The 24,447-nt window shown below is 43.3% G+C and overlaps 1 protein-coding gene across 10 annotated transcripts in view; it reads left to right on the forward strand.

Moving 5' to 3' along the window:
* The window catches only part of AKAP13 (A-kinase anchoring protein 13), a 324,022-nt gene that overhangs the window by 188,407 nt on the left and 111,168 nt on the right, over positions 1 to 24,447 (forward strand). The window contains exon 1 of one of the 10 annotated variants that reach the window (XM_040642767.1): positions 21,783 to 22,685. The exons of the other annotated variants lie outside the window; for them this stretch is intronic. Coding sequence (XP_040498701.1) covers positions 22,605 to 22,685 — 81 coding nt within the window. The 5' untranslated portion in view covers positions 21,783 to 22,604. Of the gene's footprint in view, positions 1 to 21,782; positions 22,686 to 24,447 lie in introns of those variants that run through there. 10 annotated transcript variants of the gene reach the window in all.

Raw genomic sequence — 24,447 nt, forward strand, 5'->3', positions numbered from 1 at the left:
CTGGGTGGCTCAGCTTCATCTCAGCTCAGGTCTTGATCTCAGGGAGTTCAAGCCCCACATTGGGCTTGATGCTGGGCGTGGAGCCTACTTGAAAGAAAGAAAGAGAGAAAGGGAGAGGGAGGGAGGGAAGGAAAGAAAGAGAGAGAGAAAAAGAAAGAAAAGGAGAGGAGGGGAGAGAAAAGAAAAGGAAAATACTGTATTGCTTCTGATCTTAAGTTCTGTGTTGAGCTTACAGACATATACATGACTTTGTGGCTGCGTGTTTTTGCCTCTTAAAAGAGGAAACTTACATCATAGAAAAACTAAGAGAAGACTGTCATTTGATTTGTGAAGAAAGACTTGGGTCCTTCTCAGGGATACACAGGACTGGGGAAGTCACAGATTTCTCATACTAGGTTTTGATTCTATATGTTAAGAAGATGCCTGGTGATGTCTTGCTCTGGTTGGCCACCATCAGAGTAAAGGTGCGCCCTGTATTTGGACTTGTTGACTTTATCCAGAAGGGTTTCAGGGGTACTGATTTCAGATATTTCTGACCTCTTCAGGCTACTCAGTTTTGGGATCTAGCTTGTGGCATTGATTTTGTTCATTTAGTAAGCATTAAATGAATGCCTTCCCCTTTCAAGGTATTGCATCAAGTAGCTAGAGGACTTTCTAGAAGTTAAATATTGTCCCTGCTTCTGATTTATTTAAATCAAGCACGCATGCACAGACGTAATCACAATATGTGAACGCAGTGTGGGAGACATGCCATAAGCACCATTAAACATGCTTTGGGTGTTCACAGAGAAAAGACTTTTTTTTTCAAGTGCGCTCCATGCCCAGTGTAGACCCCACTGTGGGGCTTGAACTCACAGCTCTTGAGATCAAGATTGGAGCTGAGCTAAGAGTCGAACACTTAACCGACTGAGCCACCCAGGCACCCCGAGAAATGACTTCTTAAGAAGTGGTTGTGTGAAATGTAGTAGGGTTTCCTTGGTAATAACCACGTTGTAGCACATGTGGTATAAATATTCATTGGAAAGAATAGGGATAGATTGACGGAGCCTTTGATGTGCTTTCCAGCCTTAAACAGCCAATTCTGTTTGCTTTCACTATATACTTGGCCCCTCAAAGATCATAGAATTGCCTAAGAATTGCCAGAAACACCCCAATTTGCAAGGTAACCGTGACCTGGCAGTAATCCAGGTTAAAAAATCCCATTAGGAAACTAAAAAAAGTAACATTTACCAAGTATGAAGAACAGAAGTGTTTGGTAGTATGTGAACCATATGGGAATTAAAAAGAGTGGTACCTTTGTGTAAATATTTCTATTCAACCAGCATCAGTCCATGTTTCCCCCTTGGCCTCTTTCATTTCATGCAGTGATACAGGCATTTTGCTTCCCTTCTGAGGCGCCCCCCCCCCCCAAAGCCGTGTCACTGCTTGTGGACCTAGAGGATTAATGTAACATGGTCTTACCTCCGTGCCACATGTGTAATCTTCCAGAGAAAGAGGGTTAAGGGTGAAAATACCTTCCATGACATTCAGATGAGCATATTTAAAATACCCCGAATTTAAGCCTCACTCAGAAGTCAGAATAGGCCAGAATATTTATTATGTTAATCTTCATTATCTGTAGTTGGCATTCTGTCCTGAGTCATCAGGATTGACCTCTATTTAAGAGTTTTGAAAGCCTACTCCTGGTGTTAGAGTTGGGGTTGAACTGAGGTATAGTAATGAAACAGATTTTTCATGTGTGGTTCTTGGGTTTCTCTTGAAGGTAGTTGCAGAAGATGACTTCTGAAAGTATTTGAATAAATAGTAGAAATAATTGGAATAATGTATAACTTCCCAAAGTGGACACTGTGGGAAATATTTGGATGTATAAATTTGACTTTGACCTTTCATTTATTTGAGATACATACCCATACATATGAGTGTGTGATTCTTTTGCAGCATAGAACATGAAATCCCTTGCAAGGGGCATAGCGTCTGGGAAATTTTTACTCAACCCCTTCCTTGAGGCAGAAAAAAAAAATTGGAAAGGGAGATAGTGGAAAACTGTGAAAACTGCTTGAAATCTTTTTGAAGAAGGCTAAATCACTAGTAAAATGTACTTGGTTTGGAGATGTCCCACCATCCCCTCGGTCTGTTTGTAAAAATACAGAGCTAGGGGATCATAAGATATGCAATGGAGCCAGTTAAAGGTCTTTTCTGTTTATATTCCAGATTCTCTAACTACAGGAATCCAGAATCTTCCAGAAATCATTATTCTCAGTACAGAATCCTAGTGTCGGTAGGAACTGTCGTCTCTGTCATGCAGTCTGTACTCATTAATTTGCAAGGAGAGAATTTGAGCCCAGAGCGCTCAAAGGGTCTGCCATTGTTTGCCCAGCTGGTTAGTGGCAGAGCCTGAACCCTGGGCTCAGTCTTGTGGTAGTCCAACCTTGGCCTCAGAGATCAGTTCCTCAGTATCACAGCGGAAGCTGAGGCACCCTGTGAACCTCTCCCAGTGTTTCTGCTGATTCCCAGGCTTGTGCTTACTCTGCTGTGGACACTCCTCACATAGCAGCACCTTGACTGCTCAGTGACCTTGTGCTGTCTCGTGAAGTCGTGTTCTCCCCACCCTTAATGCTGAGAGAAAATGGAAGGGCACAGCTCAATCTGTGCCTGGAATCCTGTACTGTGGCTGACACACTGTGTGCATCTGCCGTCTAGGCCGGGTGACTCTGGAGCACGTCCTTCAGCACACTGCTGTCTCCCATAGATTCCAGGGTGCTCATGGCTGGGCCGCGTGCGGGTCATGATGTAGGGTGATCTGGATAGATTTGACCGTCCTACCTCCTTGTCTCCTCCTTTCCAGAGCATGCCATCTTCATAAATTCTGTATGCTTGTTCTGTGTTAGCTTCCCTGTAATGTAATGAAAACTGTTGCCTACCAGGGCAAGGGGCCTTTAGTTCCAAACGAACCCGCATGAGTCACTCAGCAGTCCAATTAGTTGGATGATGTTTTCTGAATCCCACAGGAGATGAATGACTTGGAAAAGGAGGAACGTGGTGTTTGCCGTGTCCTTCGCTGGGGCCACATCCCGGTAGCTCTGGAAAAAGCTAAATTGTAGGATCCCCTATCCAATGCCCTTCTTCTCCATTTCGGTGGAAACAGTAACTTATGGAACATGTGCTTGTGGTCGGTTTCATTTCTGACATCATCAGTTTATTTTTTTGCCATCTTTCCTCATTATTTTGCCACCAGCCAAAAAGTCTGTCGTATTCATGTTCCCCATTGAATCATCTATAGGCTAAGTTCTTTTTATGCAGAGGGGCCTGGGGACAGAGAATAGGTTGGCATCGGGTCTCTCCCTGCCATGCTGGGCTAGTGGGTCAGCTCTAGGTCTTGTGAGATTGGACCAGGGCCCGGAGCATTCTGAAGGCTGAGGAGTGACAAGAAGCCCATGCAGTGTGTGATCTCCACTTTGTGGGCAGCAGGACGTTCATTCTGAGAGGCTCAGGAGTCCTCTCATTCCACCCTTGTGAGGCCAGGGACTGTGGGAAGCCACAGACAGGCTTGTCAGCAGAGAAGCATGGAAAGAACACACACACACACACACACACACACACGCCCGCCCGCACACACACAGTTATACGCACGCATTCACACACACACATGCACAGAGTCACACATACACAGTCACACACACATGCACGCACTCACGCTCTTGCACGCACTCACACATATGCACACACGTGTGTGCGCGCATACAAACACACAAAACCATATCCATGCATGAGTTCCTTACTTTAAACATTTATAACAAAGATTTTACAATAAAGTATGCTGTTAGAATGTGGTCCTTCCCTGTAGGAGTTACTGTTTTGCATTTCCCAAATGAAATTGAACCTTTAATTTGCAGACTTACACTATTTCTTGTACCGAACGTTGTAAGAGAAACTCGGGATGCTGTGATGGACAAAATGAGTAAGAGCTGTCCCATCCCACAAGAAGCTCTGTTGGGAGAGATGAAGTAATGAAGCAGGAGCTGACACCTGGGTCATGGGAACTCTGAGAAGGAACTATCCATTGTTAAGGCCTGTCTGCACCAGTGTCCCTCCTACTGTTCACTTTTGGTGGCATTAAGTGCAATACTGCTGAAATGTTTCACTCAAGGGATTTTCCCGTTGACAGCATTGCTGGCCTTAAAATAGGGAATCAGTCTTTTCATTCCAGTTCCAGAAAGTGATGCATGTGTCATGATTGTTTGCCATGGAACAGTTCCTGTCCCTATCTCCACCATACACAACACAATAGGCTATGTTCCTTCCTAGGAGTCATTAGGTTTCCCTAATGGGATGATCTGAAGGAGAAAAATAGAGCTCTGGCCCTCCTCCCTCATTAGTGCTGAAACCTGGTGCTGTGTCTGCTTCACATCAAAGTCAGCAGATTGTTTTTCTCCTTGTCTGAGACTGTTCTTTCCTCCTGAAGTCAGGAAAAGAACTGAAATCCTAGTTTTCTTGACATGAAACTTGAATGTAGTTGCTATTGCAGCTGAATCCATTAAAAGAAATACCTGCAAGCTGTGAGAAGAGGTGTGTCAGGACTGGCATAGAATTGAACATGGACCGTGCTTTTGGGTTTGCTTTTGAAGTCAAAGGGTATGTGCTGTAGGCTTTGGGAAAGAGCTTGTCATTGGCGCAGCTCACCCTGCCCCCATGGTCCCTCAGGCTTCTGTGAAGCCAGTGGAGGTTCTTAAGAGATGCCAGACAATGGTGAGTGCAGACGTAGGGTCCTAATTAAAATGTATCTCTACCTATTCACTTTGGTTTTAGTCTCATACTCGGAGGTGCTATGGTTTCAGCGTCCCTGGAGGAGGAAGGGGTAGGGGTTAGCAAGCTCATCAGTGCTCACTGATGCCAAGTTTACTTATCCTTGTTTTGTATTCCTGATGAAGACCTCTCCTGCCAGGTTCTGTTTCTTGGCATGGCTCTCTGGGAAGTAGGATGGGTTAAACAAATAAAAACAGCAAAATAATGTGTGCCTTTTTAAGAATATGATCTCTAGGGGCACCTGGGTAGCGCAGTCGTTAAAGCGTCTGCCTTCGGCTCAGGGCGTGATCCCGGTGTTCCGGGATCGAGTCCCACATCGGGCTCCTCCGCTGGGAGCCTGCTTCTTCCTCTCTCACTTGCCTGCTGTGTTCTCTCTCTTGCTGGCTGTCTCTCTGTCACATAAATAAATAAAATCTTAAAAAAAAAAAAAAAAAAAAGAATATGATCTCTAGGGGCGCCTGGGTGGCTCAGTCAGTTGAGCGTCTGACTCTTGATTTCAGTTCAGGTGGTGATCTCAGGGTCATGGGAATTGAGCCCTGCCTCCAGCTCTGCACTGGGCATGGAGCCTGCCTAAGACTCTCTCTCCCTCTCCCTCTGCCTCCCACCCACCCATCCTCTGTCTTTTAATAAAAATAAAATGAATATGATCTCTGAATCAATCTTGTTTTTGAAAAGGCTTAGACACTCTGTGAGTTCTCTAATACAAGCCATTTGTTGGTGGATAAACATGAAGTTGCCTTTAAAGTGACTGATGTGAAAAGTTGCCTTGATCCTTCCGCTTCAAGACTAGTCAGTGGGAACTTGCAGCAGGAAGGAGGGAGGTAGCAAAAAGGAAAGGGAAGATGAAGGAGAACTTTCACTTGGGGGTGTGGGGGAGGGGAAACAGAAGGGTAACTGAACGTAAAAATCTCCTGAGAGCATCTGCAACTGACCAAGCTCTAAAGGCTTGAAACTAGGCAGCGGCTGTGGGAAGACCCAAGCTACCTGATTCTTATAGCAGTTGTTGGTGTAACTTCTTGTAATTTATCGCCCAGCATAGAGTGGGGAAGGTGGGGCTATAAAATGAGATTTTAATAAAAGAAGAAGAAAGGAGTAGCAGCCTCTTCTTCCTCTGGAAAGGATTTTATCACATAACCAACTTAGTCTGATAATGGGAGATAATTGTACAAATCCGTAAATAAGTAAAAAGTGGGACTTGTCAAATATTTTTAAAGGCAAGGCTCTCACTTTTAGATCTACACAGTTCCTCACAGGAAATGTCAGCAGCTCTTCTGCCTGAATAGAGGCGCTGGCTGGGCCATCGATAAGGTAATAGAACTTTATCAGCATTCATTTCCACAAAACAAATGTTCCTTTAGGAAGTTCTTTCTCATAAACAAATAGTAATTAAAACATTTCACGACTACATGCCATTGATTTTACATTTTAACAAGGTGACCTTTTCAAAGGAGTTTATCTCCGCCTGCCCCTTCAAAAAAGTATATATGTTCTGATGACCAAAGGGAGTAGCTGAACTGAGAGACAACTAGCTTTGGCAGAGAGAGAAAATTGTAGAAGTCTTCTACCACGTTTTTAACTTCTGTTGCCTAGAGTTGTGGCCTGTGGGTCCTCATATCACCTCCCCCAGGAGTGAAGACCCTCTCATAATTAGGTCAGAACACTGCCTCTCTATGGAACCTGTGACAAGTGAATCCTTTTGGAATGGCACAGTTCTCGGGGGCTGGACATAAAGCCTTCAGTGCTGGAGCTTTGATTTGGAAATCTTTGCTGCAGTATATTTCTGAAATGCCGGGGCATTTGGCTGGCAAACACTGAATACAGTTCGTCTTCCTCTTGATGTCTCAGAATTATGATGGCATCGTTAACTGTTATGTGACAGAAATGTACATCAGTGGACACTAATCCTGCTAAGTTGTACAGGAACTTGCGTTAGAAGAGTTACTTGCGTCAGCCTACCTGTCGGTCATGCGCCCCGTTCTCTCAAAAATGGAGTGAGGCCTCTTCAGCCATAGGATTACCTAGGAAGCGCCTCCCCACTAAGTCCGTTCACACGTAGATCATGGAAACAGCCTTTTCCTAAAGAATTTTATGCACCCGTCAGAAAACTGTCTTTGTTTTTTCATTCCTGCTGTAGATACTCTTAATTCATCAGCCCCATTCAAAATATTATGAAATTGTTTGGGCCTCACTTCCTCTGTAACTAAAGGCATTGGCTTTCATGCAATCTCTTAAGCTAGAAAGCGTTCATCCCAGATTCCCCCCACCAGCCCCTAATTTTTTTTTTTGTCAAATTTAACCTGTCGCTTCAAACTCTGATTTACAGGGTTCATGTCCTCACCCTTTCTCACCTGGATTTGCTGGTTTCCTTTCCACTAATCTCTTTCTACTTTACGAACTCAGCAGTTCTTCAACTTCTTGGTCTCAAGATCTTTGTTATACTTTTAAACATTATCAGGAACTCCAGAGAACTTTTGTTTGTATGGGTTATACCTACAAATATTTATTATGCCATTAGAAATTAAAACTGAGACATTTAAAAAGTATCAATTCATTTATAATAACAATAACAGATCACCACTTGTTAATATGAAGACCATGTTTTTATGGAAAATAAGTACAAAACAAAATTAGAAGAGTGGCATTTTAACCTAATTGGTTTTATTATAACTTCACTCAGTAGAAAATAGTTGAATTCTCATAGCGCTTATGCATTTCACCTGTTACAATATGGTGTTTGGGTTGAAGTAAATAAAGAAAATCCAGTGTCACACAGATATATGCTTGTAAGAGGGAGGAATTGTCTTCTCAGATAATTTGGTATTTTTATTTCATACCGGATTAGAATTGACAGATGATATAGGCTCCTAAGAGTTATTTGCAGTGTGGAATCTGAAGTCCTATTGTTGAACTTTTTATCCTCTGATACATTAAAATCCACTGGTCTGCCTTGTACTTTAGTGGGTCTTTTAGACTTGCATGACTTTCTAACCTAATGGATCATTCATTTGGAAGGTACTGATTCATTGAGTAATATACAGCTCTTCCAAATGTTGAATGTTTTTTTCATTTTCAGTATCAGAAAAATCATCTTTGTTAATATTACCACCAGTCTTATCAGAAATGGCTTGAAGTATCAGTGAATTTGGCAGTTTCACAGTGGCAGAAACCAGTTTTCCAAAATTCTCATTTTCACTTGAAAGTCTGAATTTTATCATCGGTGATAAATATTGCCAGTTGTTTCTCTGGAAAGACAGGTTCACTTTGTTCATTTCTAAGAAAATACCCAAGTTCTGAATAAGCATCATTTGTTTGCCAGTCTTTCTTTCTAGTAAAAATGTTCCGTGAAAAAAGTGGCTAGCTTAGCCCACAACTTACAACAGTTGTGCAAGTGGATTTCCTCAAGATAACCACCCCACCTTGTATGCAGAGCATTTTCTGTATGCTTCCATTTGTCATGCAGAAGATTAAAGAGACATATGTACCTAAAGATTGACATGTAGTGAAATTGTGTGCAGCTTCATCAAGGACATTCTGTGTGAAGATATTTTTGTTTTTCCTAAAACTATGAGTGTATGGCAGTGAAGAATAGAATGACCACTAGTTCACTTTGGTGGTAACACTGCCTTGATTCTTGCTTGTTAAGGCCCATCGGCACAAGTATCAACAGAGCCCAAAGGGCAAATAACATATTAGCAGTGCCTTGAAAATAGTTGTGACCCCACAGATGCCCTGAAAATGCCTCTGGGACCCTCAGAGTTTTGTAGACCACACTTTGAGAACCACTGCTCTAGCTTCTGTTACAGATTCTTGCTAGAAGTAAGTCAAATTAGCACTTAAGTTTTTAAATTTATGGTGCGGCATACATGGACTTCACAGTCTGCGTCCTGAAGTTGCTTGTGTGGTCCCATCACCTTTGCTGTTCCGGCTGACAGTCCAGTGGCAAGCCACACCAGACTCCTCGTTTCCATTTAAATGTGCCCTTGCACTTGTTCATTGGTACTCTGCCTGATGCACCCTTGCTGTCTGTCTACCCAGGTGCTCTTTCATTCTTGAAGAAGTTTCTCAGGTGGACGCACTCTCCTAGCCCACACTAGAGCACAGGGCGCTGGAATCGTGAGGTGAGCCGTGCGCCCTGCTGCATGGGGAGCTCTCCTGCCTCCTGCAGCTGACTCTGCACAGTGACCTGCCACATTATCTCCCACATGTTGGCCATCTATAATGTTGGGTGCCTGGTGAGGATTTTGAAAGAAAACAGAACACAGGAAGAACTTCAGCAAGAGTGATTTCTACTTAGTTGATAATTGTCTGTGATACAGAACTTTACATAAGAGTATATTTACTCAATCCATTTATTAATTTCTCTCCTTCAGGGCACTGACAATCTTAAGTAGTTCCCTTTCTTTTAAAATCCTATTTCCTGGGGCACCTGGGTGGCTCAGTGGTTAAGCGTCTGCCTTCGGCTCAGGTCATGATCTCGGGGTCTTGGGATGGAGCCCCGCCCACATCAGGGTCCCTGCTCAGCAGGGAGTCTGCTTTTCCCTCTGCCTTTACCCCCTGCTTGTGCGTGCACTCTCTCTCTCTCTCTCGCTCACTCTCTCAAATAAAATCTTTAAAAAATAAAATAAAATCCTATTTCTTATTGCAATAGCAAATATATTTGGAGCTTTTTTGTTAGTGAGGTTAAAAACCTGATTTAATCAGGGTGGCAGAAGTTGAAATTCAAAGTCAGGTGAAAAAGAGGAAGCTCTTCTTTGTTGATAACCCATTAATATGAGTATTTAAGATTGAATCAAGAACTCTATGTAGAGTTTGGATAATTGCCTTTGTACTGAAACAAAACAGAGCAAAACTTCTTCAGGTTCCTTGGTGTGAGAATTGGAGAAGAGCCATTAGAATTCAGACCTTGGAAAACTGCACTTGTATGAAAGAAAGGCGGTAACAGTGAGCCGTGTTAGCTAAAGCTGCGCTCGTTGGAAAACCGGTAATGCCTGTTCTTATAGCAGCCTCATGGAGCAGGCAGAAGAGACATATTGTGATAGACTTACCTATGTGGCAAGTTGGAGGAACAGAGCAAAGGCCTCCTTATGTGTCCTTCTCAGTGCTGGGAGCTCAGGGGAGTAGCCTGATTCATTAGATGTATCATCCTTGACATAGCGAACGTCTTGTCAGTGCTGTGCAGTCTTCTGAGCCGTTGAACACATAGACACATGCACATCATTGAAGAAAGTACCAAATGCTTCCGTGAAACTTAGTGTTTAATAATTCACCATTTTGTGCAGAGTATGTTTTTTTTAAGTTTCACTGGGAACAGTTTCCTTTCTTCAGGGTTTGCGTTAAAAGCATTTATATTCCAAAAAGAGACATCTGAGTGTTTAGAAAGGTACTAGGTTACATCCGTATGTTGTTGATTATGAACAAATAAAAATCAATACGTATTTACTCCGACAGATCTTCAGAATGGCCTTACAGAACCTACCTCAACTGTAATTTATATTTCAAAAAGCCATTCAGGGTTTTTTTCACTGAGAAGTTCTTCTGCTTGCTAATTAATTTCAGATATGTCCTATTTAGTGACAAGGTCCAGCTATTCATGCCATTCGTTTGCAGTAAGTAGAGTCAATGCCTTTTCTCTAGTGTGTATCTCCGTGCCAGAAATCCATGGGTTATTCAGATTTATGAATAAAAGGAGCTTCTGCATCTTAGATTGCCTATACCAGCTTGATCTCCTCAGAAATGGGTTTACGTTCTCTGAGAGCTCTTCAGAGAGGTGGATACTTATTTATTCCTGTGGGAACCATTTGTTGATTGCTAAGGCCAGTAATCTATAGGAAATACAAGATATAGGAGAGATCTTGTTCGAAGGGACTTGTACAACAGGTGCCCGGATTTAGTGTGATAATTGATGGATGCTGTCAGTAAGGTAGGAGTGCTAACGCAGTTCTGATGGAGTCAGCTTTTTGACTGAGGTGCTTAGTGGAAGCATCATGAATGTGATCGCATAGGAAGCGGTTAAAGACTTGACCAGTTTTGCAGAGATGGGGAGGACTGTGAGGACAGGACCGGGGACGTGGCGTCAGCCAAGTATAAAGTCTAGTCTGAACACTGGATCGTAAGGTGACTTGTGCAGCTGCAGTAGAAGAGTCTTACAAGAAGAGGTGAGAGAAAAGAGCAGAGAAGCGGTCATTGTGCTGGGCTTTTCTCCCGGAGTCACCTCTTAGAGCCAAACACTCCTTATCCCAGTGGGTCACTCTGGTATTTCAGCCTTCTGAGTGGGGATTGTTCAGGGACACTGTAAATTCGGTCCAAATTAGGCACTTGGGGATTGGCCAGGAAAAATCTATAAATATCTGTCTTTTCTTACTCCTTTCCCTTTGCCTCAGATGAAGAGCGTTTCTCTCCCCCCCCCCCGTCCCCCCGCCAAGCCTAATAACTCTTTCGCCTGAGTTCCCAGTCCTATCTTGACCTTTTTAAAGAACTGCTTCTCCATAAAATAACGCGGCATCGAGTTCAGTAGTTTCTTTGTTCTTAGCGTCTGGGGAGGCGACCTGCCTTCTCCACTTACCAGAGAAAAGAAGACTTTTCCCTCTCTCTGCTTCTTTTTCCAAGGATGCAAGTATCTTCAGAGGGAACCTAGTGATCTGATTCAAAGCAAAGGTGTTTGGGTCTTTAATTTCTAACTTGAGTCAGGATGTATCAGTTACTTGTTTTTTGTCTTCCACACACCCTTGTAGGCTGCCTTCAGTACCTCTTTCTTTCTTTCTTTTTCTTTCTTTCTTTCTTTCTTTCTTTCTTTCTTTCTTTCTTTCTTGGTGTAAATAAGGCAAAAATGTATTGATGATAATAAAATTAAAATATTACAGCAACTAACACTTAGTACTCGTGCCACAGGCACTTACAACATACTTTACATGTATCAATTCATTTATGCCTCGTAGCAACATTTTTCTTCAACACCTTGTCCTGATGGGTTTTCCTCCCATTTTACAGGTGAGAAACCAAGGAACAGAAAGGTCACATAGTGTGCCTGAGACAGTCTAGCTGCAGGGTTGATCTTTTTGACTGTCATGCTGGAGAGTCACTAGCCAGTTGGCCACCCCTTCATTTCTTTCATGTACATCTTGGCCTGTGTGGATTTCAGTAAAGGGCCATCCCCCCAACCCCCAAATATATTTTTGTGCTAACATCTTTTCTGACTGAGGTAAACAGTTATGCTGTACTTCCTTAAAAATGTGCAGAACATCAAAATACCTGTTCTAGTTGAATAAAATTCTCAAATACAAGCTCCAGATAGTAGTCTCTAAATGAGCAAAACCAGATTTATTCTTTTGGGAATGAGCAAAGGCCAAAATTGACCTGGCAGTCATGTTAAAAAGTAGGGGATTTTTTTTTTTTTTTCTTGAAGGATTTTTCTCTTTTCCCTTTGTTTTGTCTTTTGGACAATTGATAAAAAGAGCAAGTTATACCTCTATATTTTTTTGGAAGGCATGACTGTATGCGGTGTGTGTTTGCCTGGAGGGATGAGGGAAGTCTTCCATGGGAAGCTGAATCATTTCTTGGCTTGTCTGACTGAGTGACTATATTAGGGCTATTCTTTTTGCCATGAAGTGAAAAATAAGAAGAGTAAGTTGAGTAATTTCCTCAAGTAATACATTTGCATTTCATGTGGGATACAAAATTTTCCTAAGGGTATGGTTATTTTGAATGTGAAGTTTTCGTGTCTGACCAGGGCTTTTATCCTCTAAATTCAGAAACTCTTTTACACTACCCACCTTTTTTGTATGTTAACGCTGACCAAAAAATTTGTTCTCTTGTTAAGTAACTAAATCTGGTCAGCCATTGGAAAAGTCTGAGGATTATGACTGTGGTAATAAATGAGTACATAATCAGTTAGTCATCCAGCCCTTGGGTGTCTGGTGCCATTTTTAGCACTCCACAAAAGAAACCGAAGAAGTGCCTGTTGCCTTTAAGGAACTCACCATGTACTTAGAATCAAAGTAAGCATCAAGGAACAATGTAGGGCACAACTCTGGAAAGTGAGCGCATCAGAGTTTAGGACTATTGAGGTTCAAAGGATAGAGTTTTAAGGTGGGTTAGAGTAGGCAGAGAGATTCCCTAATTAGGAAAATAGGATTTAAAGGGTGGATTTTGGCTAAGGTGGAGTGATAAGGTAGGGAATTCTATAAGCCACAACTGCTTCTAAGAGCCAGGAGCGTTGAGGTAGGAAGAACCAAGCCCTAATGGTGGAACCTTAAGAGACCAGCTGGATAGCTGTCTTAGGGAATAGTAGCGAGTAAGACTGGATGAGACCATGGGGCAGTATGACATCCAGACGAGGGGAATTAGGCTTGATGAGGCCAAAGATTTTTGTAGTGTCTTCCTGAATTACAGCACAAGCCATACGGCTTCTTTGCTCCAAAGTCCTTGCTGGCTCCCACTTGCCTCTGAATAGAGTCTGTACTTTTTGGCATGACATCACACGCTTTTACAATCTAGGTGGTTAATGCTTTCCCAGGCTAATGCTCTAGCACTCCCCTACCGGATTTGACACATGTAACTAGACAGTTTGGCTAGGCCTCCGTCCTACCTGCCACTCATCAACATCTGTGCCCTCACTGACACTCTTAATGGCAACGCCCACCTTCATGGAATTTTTCTGCCTAATTAGTTCAGCCAGAGATCTCATTCCTGTGCTGGAATTCTGCATTTCATTTGTACTACCCATGCAGTCTTATGTTTGTATTTCATGCTTTTGCCCCTTCCTTGAGGTTCCAGGAATGTCTCATCCATCTTCATAGCTCTTAACACCTTGCAGAGCACCATAAGTACAGCAGGCACTTAAATATTTGTTGAAGGGATAAATGAATTTTGTTAATATTCACTAGTTCACTGCTAACTGGCCATGACATGCTAGTGATGACAAAATCCCATTAGGAAATTCTGGTCAGTAAATGTCAGTGTTGTTTCCCTTGATCTCATTGCCTTTGTTTTATAGAATGAGGTTTGTTTCTTATTTCCATTTCATATGGAAAGGGAGTCTCTTACTTGTTGGCTGTTCCCTTCTTTTTCCATTTCCTTGCCAAAACACTGTCCACCCTGCTTCCCTCCTCTAGCTGTTATGAAGCCCTTGTCCATATTCCTAACCACGATAGCAGTGTGTGCACTCAAATTCTGTTGTGGTCTCTATGACCTCTTTCCTCTCTCTTGGAAAGAAGTGAAAGTACACAAAAGAACAGGCATACACGTTGTGTAGAACTCGCTTTGTGTTAATGGTCCTTTTTCTCTGTTAATGCTTCATTTACTTCTCAGAAAGTTTTTTTACACTCTAAAATATTTATTACCAGGTTAGCAATCCTATAGCAACCATTGTGGAAGGATTCACTAAGATGCTTTCTCTAATAGGAAAAATATCTTAAGAGACAGCTAGGAAAAGTTGAGTATACAGACGGAGCCTGAATGTTTCCTTGTGAAATGGTAGAATATTTAAATCCAGCTCTCATCACTCTGCTACCCCAGAGCTTCCCCTACCAGTCCATAAAAACGTTAGCAAAATCCAGATCCTTAACTTGCTTGACCTTTTTACAACACTTGATATTGTTTACCATTCTTTCAACGATATGTTTCCTTCTTTTAGTGTCCCTGGTGTCCCATCTGTGTGTTGATTCCTAAATCTGAGTGCGCAATGCCAGCCATTCTCCTGGGCTCCACATGTACACGCTCGCCTGCTTACCAGGGCTCTGCTTGGATGTCCCTGAGATCCTCGGATTCTCTGTGTCTAAAACCGACTGATGATCTGATCTCTCCCTGCCACCTCCGTGTGCTCCATTCCACTGTTTATGTGGTTGCCCAGGGCAGAAGCCCAGTCAAACAACACTTCTCTGTCCCTCTCACCTCCCAACCCCAGTGCCTGTTAAAGATTCCCACTTTCTTTTCTTGGTCTCCACATTCATCACCTGAATTCAGACCTCCCTTCCGCTCTCATCCAACATCCGTTACGTCTCCCTGCCTCTTGTCTTCTCTCTCCTGTCTATTGAGCATGCTCTAGAAAAATGGTATTTTTGAAATGCAGAGCTGATCGTGCCTTTCCCTAGCCAACAACCCTTCAGTGGCTTTTTCTTGTTGCAGTGAGTCAGACTTCTCGATATTAGTAGCGTGTTCATCGGGAGCTGGCCTTTTCTGCTCCTCAGGCCTTGTCCTTTGTCACTTGCTGTTTCTCACTTCCGGGCCTTCGCACCCGATCCTCTGCCAGAATTTCTACACAGAATGCCTCTGGAGCTCTCCATCCCGGGGCTCCCTGCAGCGCCACGCACGCACCTCTCACCTGGTTAGTTCCTACTCCTCCGTTGGGCCTCACATTAGTCAGCATCGCCACAGCAGGCCTGTCCTGGCCCTTGGAGCGTGTTACATCTCCAGGCAGATGGTCTCTAAGAGACGGAGTGCCCTGGGACTCCTCTGTTCGACATTTCTCGCATATTATCATAACTCCTTCATGTCTCATTTGCTGCTGTATCTCCAGTGCCAGGCATGGGTGGTCCGTAAATATCTGTCTAATTCACTTCACTTCCCGAAAAGCTTGTTGAAGGTTTAGGTCAGTGACATGTGAAGTTGTAGTTACAATCACAACAACACGATGAATTTTCCATATGAAATTTCTTGGTTTAAGTTACTACCGATATTAAATTTGCCATTTTTAGCATTCCGAGCATTCCCTGTTTTTAAAATACTGTATCTTAAAGCTATAGTCTTTGGAAAAATTTGAAAATTCTACTTAAAAATACAAAATATTTGGCATAAATAGGTACAATTTATTATATGTTAATTATACCTCTAAAGTTGCTTTAAAATCATTGAAGTGACGGGGGCACCTGGATGGTGCAGTTGGTTAAGCATCTGACTCTTGATTTTGGTTCAGGTCTTGGTCTCCGGGTTGTGAGATCGAGCCCCATGTTGTGCTCTACGCTCGGTATGGAGTCTGCTTAGAGTTTCTCCCTCTCCCTCTGTCTGTCCCTCCTCCCCCTCCTCCTCCTCTCTCTCTCTCTCTCTCATGTAAGTAAATCTTTAAAAAAAAAAAAAATCACTTAAGTGATAACTTAAAAAATATTTTTCAAGGTCTACCTTACCATCTGAAATAGAAGTTATGATCAAAAGTTTAGTCTGAACCTCGTGCTTGTAAATGTATATATACAAACTGTTTGGGTGGGGGAAATAGTAGAAGTGTATTTGAATGACTCTTTAGTAGAATAGTGCGTTGAAGAACAAGAACGTGTGGAGGGTGAATATCCTTTTTACTCTTAATGCTTTGGGGGGAAAAGAGGTATTATTACTTAGTTACTTTGCTCAACCAAAAGTTTGCAGTTTTAGGATTATGAAGTTGGTAAGATTTCTGCATGTGAGAATTCTTACACCATTATGAGGAAAAACTATTAAAGTAGCTTTTGTTTCGTTTTGTCAGTGCTGCACTGTGATACAGTCATAGTGATCATGCTAAAAATAAATGTTGCTAGAAGATTCAGAAATAACAGTGAATACGATTTATGGTTGATCAGATATGCCTGTCTTGGGATCTGGTTTCAGATCGAGTGCGTACACACAGAGATGATTATCAAACCGTATGCCGCATGGGCAGTGTCTCCATTCTCCTTTTGATAGGGTCACTAGACAGGCTGAACAGGAGAACGCCATCGATCTGGTATGTATGAATTTTGGCCAGAAATGTTACAGATTGTTCCATATAGTAAAGACGATGAAGAAGTGGGACTCATGGTTCGGTCATTGTAACTGATGGCATAGGCCTTCATCCGGGGTGCTGGCTGACGCATTGCCGTCATTCCAGGGGAGGCTTTCTAGGGGCACACCTCTGGGCCTCTGTTGTTAGCCTTGCTTCAGCTCTACTGATGGCACAAGGCTTGGAGGAGGGACAGCTGCTACTTCAGTGAAAGAATCTAGATTCAGCATGCTGTGTTTACGCTAAAATTGATAAATGAGAATATAGAAGGGAAAGATGTAAAGTAGGTTTTTACATAAAATCACAAGGTTATAGTATGGAACGTTTATTACAGTATGGAGAAGACCTGTTTTGAGTCCAACAGAAAAGGTACGGGAAGTGAACTTATTTCATCAGAGGCATATATCCTTGTAGTAGGGTTGGGATTCGTGTTAAGACGGCCCGTTTGATCTTAATCACCCCAGGGTTTGCAGTCACAAGGCTGACCAAGAGTCACCAGCCAGCCAGCAGTTGGGGGAACTGTGATCCAGAAAAGAAGCTCTGAGAGGGGTGGTGAGTCGTGATGGGTATCTTCAAATATTTGAAATGCTTCCTCAGCATAACTAATGGTTGTCCCAACGAGAAAAAATAGGGTTAGTAGACCCGTTCATTCTGAGGAAGACCTAGCTCGCAGTCACCAGCATTCAGACTCAAGTCTCTGTTGGATGCGTTCACTCTGATGTTTGTAATGTATTACTAGAGTGAGAAGCTGTTAAGAAAGGGAAATGTTCAGTATTAAAATGTTGACAAAGCAGTTGAGTCTGTTTAATGTAATGGGACACTTTCTACCTGTGCTTTCTAAAATTAGGAACGATTTGTCATTTTTACTGAAGAAAAAGTTTTTCGATCCTTTGGCATTTGAATAGAATCAGATATGAGAAAATTGATATGAGTAACAAATTCCAAGTTTTCTTTCCTCAAATTTTAACTTACATTTTCTCAGCGAGAGTTTCATTTCATTAACTTTGGGGGATTACTCAAGGCGGGATAAGATGCGGAATGCAAGGAAAGAAGATGGACAGAATTGAGTTTAAAGGAGGCTCACGTCAGCCGTATGACCCTACCCAGCCGACCGCAGCTCTGAGCGCGCCTCTTCCTCAGCTGCAAGGTGGGTGCTGACCTTACAGCTTTTGAGGGGGAATCACTGAGATTGTACAGCGGAAGCGCCTGGCGAACAGCGAGTACTCAGTACGCGTTGTTATTAATCAGTCTTGCCCCAGGAGAAGCTATCCTCCCACTGCTTTTCCACCCAAAGTTACGATTCTGCCGTCTGTCTTTCTCCCCACTCCGTTTCTTTCACCAAGCTGTTGGCAGTTTTAGTAAAATTCAGCATTTGTGGACTTGTGCCTACTGAGACCTGTTCCCCGGGAGGAGCAAAAGTTTGCAAGGAGACAGTTTTAAGGCTTTGTTGTTATTGTTCTTATGGTCTTCATCTTAATTTCTTTTTGCCATTGTTAATTGTGGTCAGATAATTTGCTGCTACCAGCCGAGCGGTCTTCAGCTTTTCTCCTTGCGAAGGCCATAAGGGGCGAAAGCAGAGTCGTTGCTTTGTACCACCCACGCCAAGTGGACAAGAACTGCTGCTGGGCTACCTGCCAGGCCTTCCTCTTCTCCTCTGCCTTTTTCACCTTCTTGGAACCTCCAACTCTGTAAGTCAGAGAAATGCCTGGGGGACCAGGACAGTAGGCCTCCCTCTCCTGGGCCAGTAGTGCTCAAACACCTCAGTTGAAATTAAAAAGGAAATCCCAAATGGAAACTGTGCTTTTGCAGCCATTGTAAATAATTTCCTTCTTTCCTGTCTCAATTAATCAACCATCGTACGTGAAGGAGTCTGTTATTCCGAGCAGACCAGAATTGCCCAACTGGAGGTAAAGTGTTTTATCTATATTCTAGTAAGTTTTGCTACCAGCAAACGGGTAACTCTGCGTGACTCACGATTTTTAAGTTAATGAAATTACAGATAAATGAAAATTAACTGTGGTAGACCTTTCCTTCCTTCTGATTTCATGTAAAAAGTGGAGGAGGAAACCATAGTGACGCAAGAATACACTACATGTTTTCTACAGCCGATTTTGAGAGAATTTCTCAATTCCTTTTTCTTTCTCCTCTGCATCTGCCCATGTCCTGTGAGCTATATGGCAGGTGATAAAGATTTCGTAGTCTCAGGCTGACCATATCCAATCAAGAAGGAACTTCCTATCGTGCCCTGTTGTTTTTCAGTTCTGGAAACCTGGGTCCAAAGAGTCCAACTCATCATCTCACATGGCTCAGTGAGACAGCAGCACACCTAGGAATAGAAAGAACCCTTGATTCTTACCCTGGTACCTTGTGCTTCCTGCAGAGACTGAATTGATCATTGGGAGGGGTCAGTGAGCGGGTGCCCAGTCTCATGCTGCTGCTTTAAGTTTGCTTTGGAGACGTAGACTAACCCCCCTCCGCCACCCCCCTGCCTCCCGCACCTCCCCGGCGTGCTTACTTGCTTTTGGGCGTTCTGTTTGGGTCTTTAGCATCCCCACTAGGTGGTGTCCTAATTCAGAAATTTGACTGTGGGGCCTTGAGACTGGGCTCTGCCCGAACTAAACAAAAGGAGCTGAATAGAGTTGACCCGTAAGAATTGTTTCAATAATTTGGACAAGGTGTTAGATCTTGTAATTAAATAAATCAAGGGAAAATTTAATTCGTGAACAGAAATGCTGTAGTTGAATTAAAATGCATAAAATATTTTCCTACTTCATTTTCTGGAATCTTTAAGAACATATGTTGGGCCTGTGGTACGAACAGAGTAAAAGCACTGGTTGCTTCTGTTGAAGAATTTGGGACTCCTTTTGTGGATAGAGAGTGGGATGGAGGACACAGAGGGAAGAGACGATTAATCTTGTAAATAACTACTATGGGAAAAGGCTGTAAATAATAAATATATTTTACTACTCGTTCCCAAAATTAAAAGAAAGGGAGAATGTTCTCAAAACAAAAATTCGTAGCTCTCAGCTCTGGTTTGGATATAAAATGATTGGTTGCTGTGTTTCAAAATCCTAACAGAATAACTGTTCAGTGGTTCCAGATGTTTTTGATAAAAACTTGGAATTGTCACAGCAGCTGCCAAAGCACAGGACTGTGGATTCTGTCTTCTGTGGAAAGTGCTGAACAGATCCAGAGGAGAAAGCAAAACAGACTCTTTCTTCCCCCCACCCAGAGTATGTATTCCCTACCCAATACCCTATGTATTCTACAAGAAGGAACTGACTACATAAGGACAATTCCAAATCCTTGTAGTAGGTTTATGTGTGCAGAAGGAGTAGGAATCCTAAATTTCCAGCCTCTGGCACAAAGTCAGCAGATCGTCAGAAATAAAAAGGTGAATCTGTAGGTCCCAAAACATTTCAGACAATTACTTTATTTTGAAACCGGTCTCTCTTTAGTTACATAAACATCTTGAGGACAGAGACCATGTTATTTGTTTGCCTGCACGGCAAGGCACAAAATATCTGTTAAATTAATATAGATTATCTGCGCTTAAGTCAGTAAGTACTTAGACGAGGTTGGGAATAGGAAGGCTGCATGGTGACTAAAGCATCTCTGATCCCCTGAGAGATGCCTGGGAACCTTGGAAGCAGGAAACATTTGCTTCTAATTAAAACAGAAGGGAGTGGCGGGAGGAATAAACCATGCGGAGGAAGAGGGGAGCCGGCCTTGTGTTCGTATGGAGAGGAGGGGGTTTCTGAATTACAGCTTGATGGAAGTTCATATACAGAGAAGGTGATAAACTAGCCATTTTCTCAAACCCTAAAGCCTAAAGGGGCTTCCAACTTGTGCTCTGGACCACAGAGTCTCAAAGTATTTGTAAAACCCTGGCCAGGTTCCCGCCCTTTTGGTAAGTCTGAGCAAGAACTTTATTTACAACTTTTTAATCTCTCCTAATTATCGTGTTTCTACTGTTTACCATCCTCACTCTAGTGAAAAGCAACATCTGTTTCACTGTTCATGTTGGTAACATCACAGAGCAGGGCTCACTGGGGGTGTGTGGGGAGGGGGAGGCAGTCCACCTGCCTTGGATGACAGTGAGGGGTGGGGATCGCGGCTCTGCGTTGGGCACAATGAGGGCTGCAGTGTAGTAATAGGCGAGGAAGACGCTCAAGTTCTCATAGGGTTTGCTGCATTTCCCTCCTTTGGCTGGTGAGCAACGTGAACGCCTGGCCTGAGGAAATGGTGACTCATCAGACCTTCTCCACCCCTTTTATAAAACTCCTGAAAAACCTTGTCACCAACTCTGTTTGAAATACTGACAAATTTAAGTACTAAATCTCTTTTCTTCCTCTCCCCTGTGGTATCTGAACCCCCTCATTCACACTCTTCAGATCTGGCTAAGGACTCCCTGGTCCCTTGAGGAAAATGGTGGCAGCCTAATGCTCCTAGAAGGACCAGATCTTATTCTTTCCTTTCTCCATTCTTTTCCCCTTTTTGCTTCCTTCAGTTCCTTTTTTCCGCTCCCAGATCACTTGGGAACCAAACTGAGAGTGTGTCTGAAGTAAGAGGATGAATTCTGGAGTAGGCCCCCCACCGGAGGCTGTGGCACAGGGCGGGGCTGGGGGGAGGGGGTCTCAGCGTGAATGAAGTGACAGAGCCAGGCAAAGGCTCAGGCTCAGCGAGGGCACATGAAGGCCCCGAAGGGGGAGGCTGTCCCAGCCCAGGTGACCCTCCTCACTCAGAAGTATTGACACATGGACCCATTCATTCTACTCCTTTTCTCTTTGTCTTTAAAAGCCCCTTCCGTCCCTCACTTTCTCCCCACCCACCCCCTGCCCCACAAAAAAAAAAGCGCAAAAAGATGAACTCTTGATGATTTTTAAACCATGTCAGGCACTTTTGTAGCCACTTCTGGATCCTAGAGACATAGCCCTGCAATACTTGGCGGACATTTTTCTCATATTAAATCACTGGTTTGCATTTGGCAGGGAGCTGCGGTGTGCGCCTTGGGTAGTTTCAGTTTTCTGTACTTCGTGGAATAGATAAGTATGTTGTACTTGCTCGTGATGTTTGGGATGACATCTGCCCCCCTTTATTATCGTGTTGCTCCGACATCAAAGCATTCGAGTTGCATCTTGCAATGCCTGACAGAGCCTTTTTCATGGGGGACAGTGAGAAGGAGGAGGAGGAGGAAGTGGGTTGGAAAAGGAAGCCTTGTTTTTCTCTTCTCCGTCTGTGGATGAATCATGTTCCCACTGCAATTAGGTTTTCAAACCTCCAGGGCTGCTGGTGCGGAGCTAAAAGGGCAAGTAGTGACGTTCCTGAGGGTGAGGGAAAGGGGGGGTAGGGAAGGGCCAGCGCCCAAGAAGGGAGGAGGGAGTCGAGCAGGAGGAGTGGTCTTTTTCTTTTCGCCTTTTCCTCTGCTGTCATTAGAGATTTTCAGCTGAAATCAGAACCAAGCCCTACTGCGTGGTAAGCAAGAGGCTGACTCCAAAGACTCTACTTTGAACAAAATCTCCAAGCTTCTACTGGTTTTTATTTTTGTTTCCTGTAAAGGACACATTTACCTTCCTTGTCTTTTTTTTTTTTTTTTTTTAACCAAGAACAGAATTTAATGAGAGAATGAGAATGTTTTCATGCCATCCCTTCGAAATAGAGTTGTCTTACCTTTTTCTCTCTTTCGCTTTTCCTGACAAAGTGCATACCGGATTTTTATTGCCTGCTTTGGGTTTTTCCCCCACGTGCGTCGGCCATTATGCTTAGCCGGTTCATTCTTAGTTTTTCTCCTGGAGTTGTCGCCAGTGATGGAAACGCTGTGTGCTTCTCTTTCGCTCAAGATCTGCCTGAAGTACAGCATCAGGAGGTACTTACTGTTTATAGTATGAATTACAGATTTACCACTCCAGTGCTCTGAAGTTGCCAGAAAGTCTTCCATCCGTTCAAGGAACTGGATTCCACTTGGTTTCTTTTTAATCAATTTTGGACCCTTTGAGGGTTTTGTAGAGAAGGCACAGATCTCCAGCTCAGCGTGAGAAATTGGGAACTCTGGACTTGGGGGAGTGCAGTTTGAGCAAAAATGTATGAACGGCATAAGCGGCGCTATAGCCTGTGTGACATCTCCAAGGTGGACAGGACTGTGGATGTGGTGCTGCTGAAGGTAAGGGGCCGCGCTTCAGATGTCCCAGAGCCCTCAATCTCCTTTATCTCTTCGCATCCATAACTGAGGGCCCGGCTGCCCTATATTGGGAGAAAGGCTGAGAAGATGTGTGAAAAGTCAGGAGCGCAGGGGTGAGGTTGGTGATTTTAAGGTCCTGAAAAGAATATCTGAACAGAGACGATGGGGGGCTTAAGAGTCAGTATTGAGCCGCACTTACTGTTGAAATGTCATTTTGTTTGTTTGAAAATGCATGCTTAAGCTCAGGAGAACCTCATACTCTTGAAAATCACAGCGGGAGAAATTCACGTTCCGAGTTGCTCTTTCCTAAGATGCCTCTGTCTGTCCCTCTGTCCCTGTTCCCCATCCCCTCATCCTCTCCTTCAGCCCCACCCATCTGGATATCACTCTCTTTTGGTCTCCTTTTCTGCCTTTTCTCTGTCTTTTGTCTGAATCTTTTCTATCTGTTGTCTTCTTCTGTCTCTTGCAGCTCTTCAGGGGCAAAATGGACATTTATTTCCTTTGGAAGGGTCTCCAACTTATTTATTAAAGTTGCAAAGTGATGCTTCTGCCTTGGTTTGACTGCTTTTCACAGACTGTTGATAGCTGTATTTGTTTTCTTGGCGTTAGTGATGTTGGGTGTCTAAGCAGGATGGGGGTGGAGACTCTGAATAGCTAATTGCTCACAGAAGGCATCCTTGAATCTAAAATTAGTAAGGACCCCTCCAGCCATAAGATGGGAGTCTGGGAATGCTGGACGACTCAAGGAGCACTTTTTGGAAGTTAGCAGTTTTCTGGCAAAGGCAGGGGAAATTGGAAGTGAACCAAGTGCTTCACGGATGCCAAAGGAACCTCAGTACCTGCACTTGTGAAAGCATAAAGCTAGCGGAGTGTAGGCAGAGTGGTAATGTATTGCCTTGGTCAAGGAAATTTTGGAACTGTGTTATCAATTTATCAATTCAGTTTATTACTTGAGACTTCCCAAATTTTTTCATTGGCCCGTTGAGGCCAAGAAATGGGTCTAGAAGGCTAGACACAGAAGCCAATGAAATACCACCTTGGATGAGGGGCCAGGTGTAGGAGTTGTGATTTGTGGTAGAATGGTGTCACGGTCCCTCCTAATTGCTGTTGGGTACTTGTCTGACTTGCTAGGCCTAGTCTGAGAGCAGTTAGGGACTTGGCATTTTGAACTTGTTCTAAGATGTTATTAATTTTAGTTTCTCCAAAATCTGATTATCTCTGTGAAAGCACAGTAGTGTTTTAAAATTTTTGTCCTCATATAATGTATTTAGGAGAGCCCAGTTTTTAGGACCTTTAGATGCTTGACTTTTGGTGATCTTAGATTTTACTTGTCTAGGGGAAGAGAAAGAAGGAAAAAAGGGAGGGTAGAACATCCCAGTCTAGGGGTCACAGGGAATATCATACATTTAAAATAATCCTTAAATGTGTAGTACTCAACACTCTAGCTGGGAAGGAAAGCCTTTACAAGTAGAGCTAAGTCAGCATGGGCCTATTGGCCTCAGAGATGCTGTTTTACAGTTTTAACAAAACACTTCCATGTACGTTATTTCATTTGAGACTTCTGCTCGGGCCGCAGCTGTTCTCTCCACGCCGCCCCCCACCATGTTCATATGAAGAGCAGAAGTCTTCTCTTGCTCTCTGGAGCCATGGTGAGGAGTATGAAGTACTGGACTGACAGAGATGTGATTTTTTTTTTTCCACAAGGCCACAGCTAATGAAGGATAGAATTAGTTTTTTGGGTGAA

This window comes from Ursus maritimus, unplaced genomic scaffold (assembly GCF_017311325.1).
Source record: "Ursus maritimus isolate PB19 unplaced genomic scaffold, ASM1731132v1 scaffold_27, whole genome shotgun sequence".
NCBI lineage: Eukaryota > Metazoa > Chordata > Mammalia > Carnivora > Ursidae > Ursus > Ursus maritimus.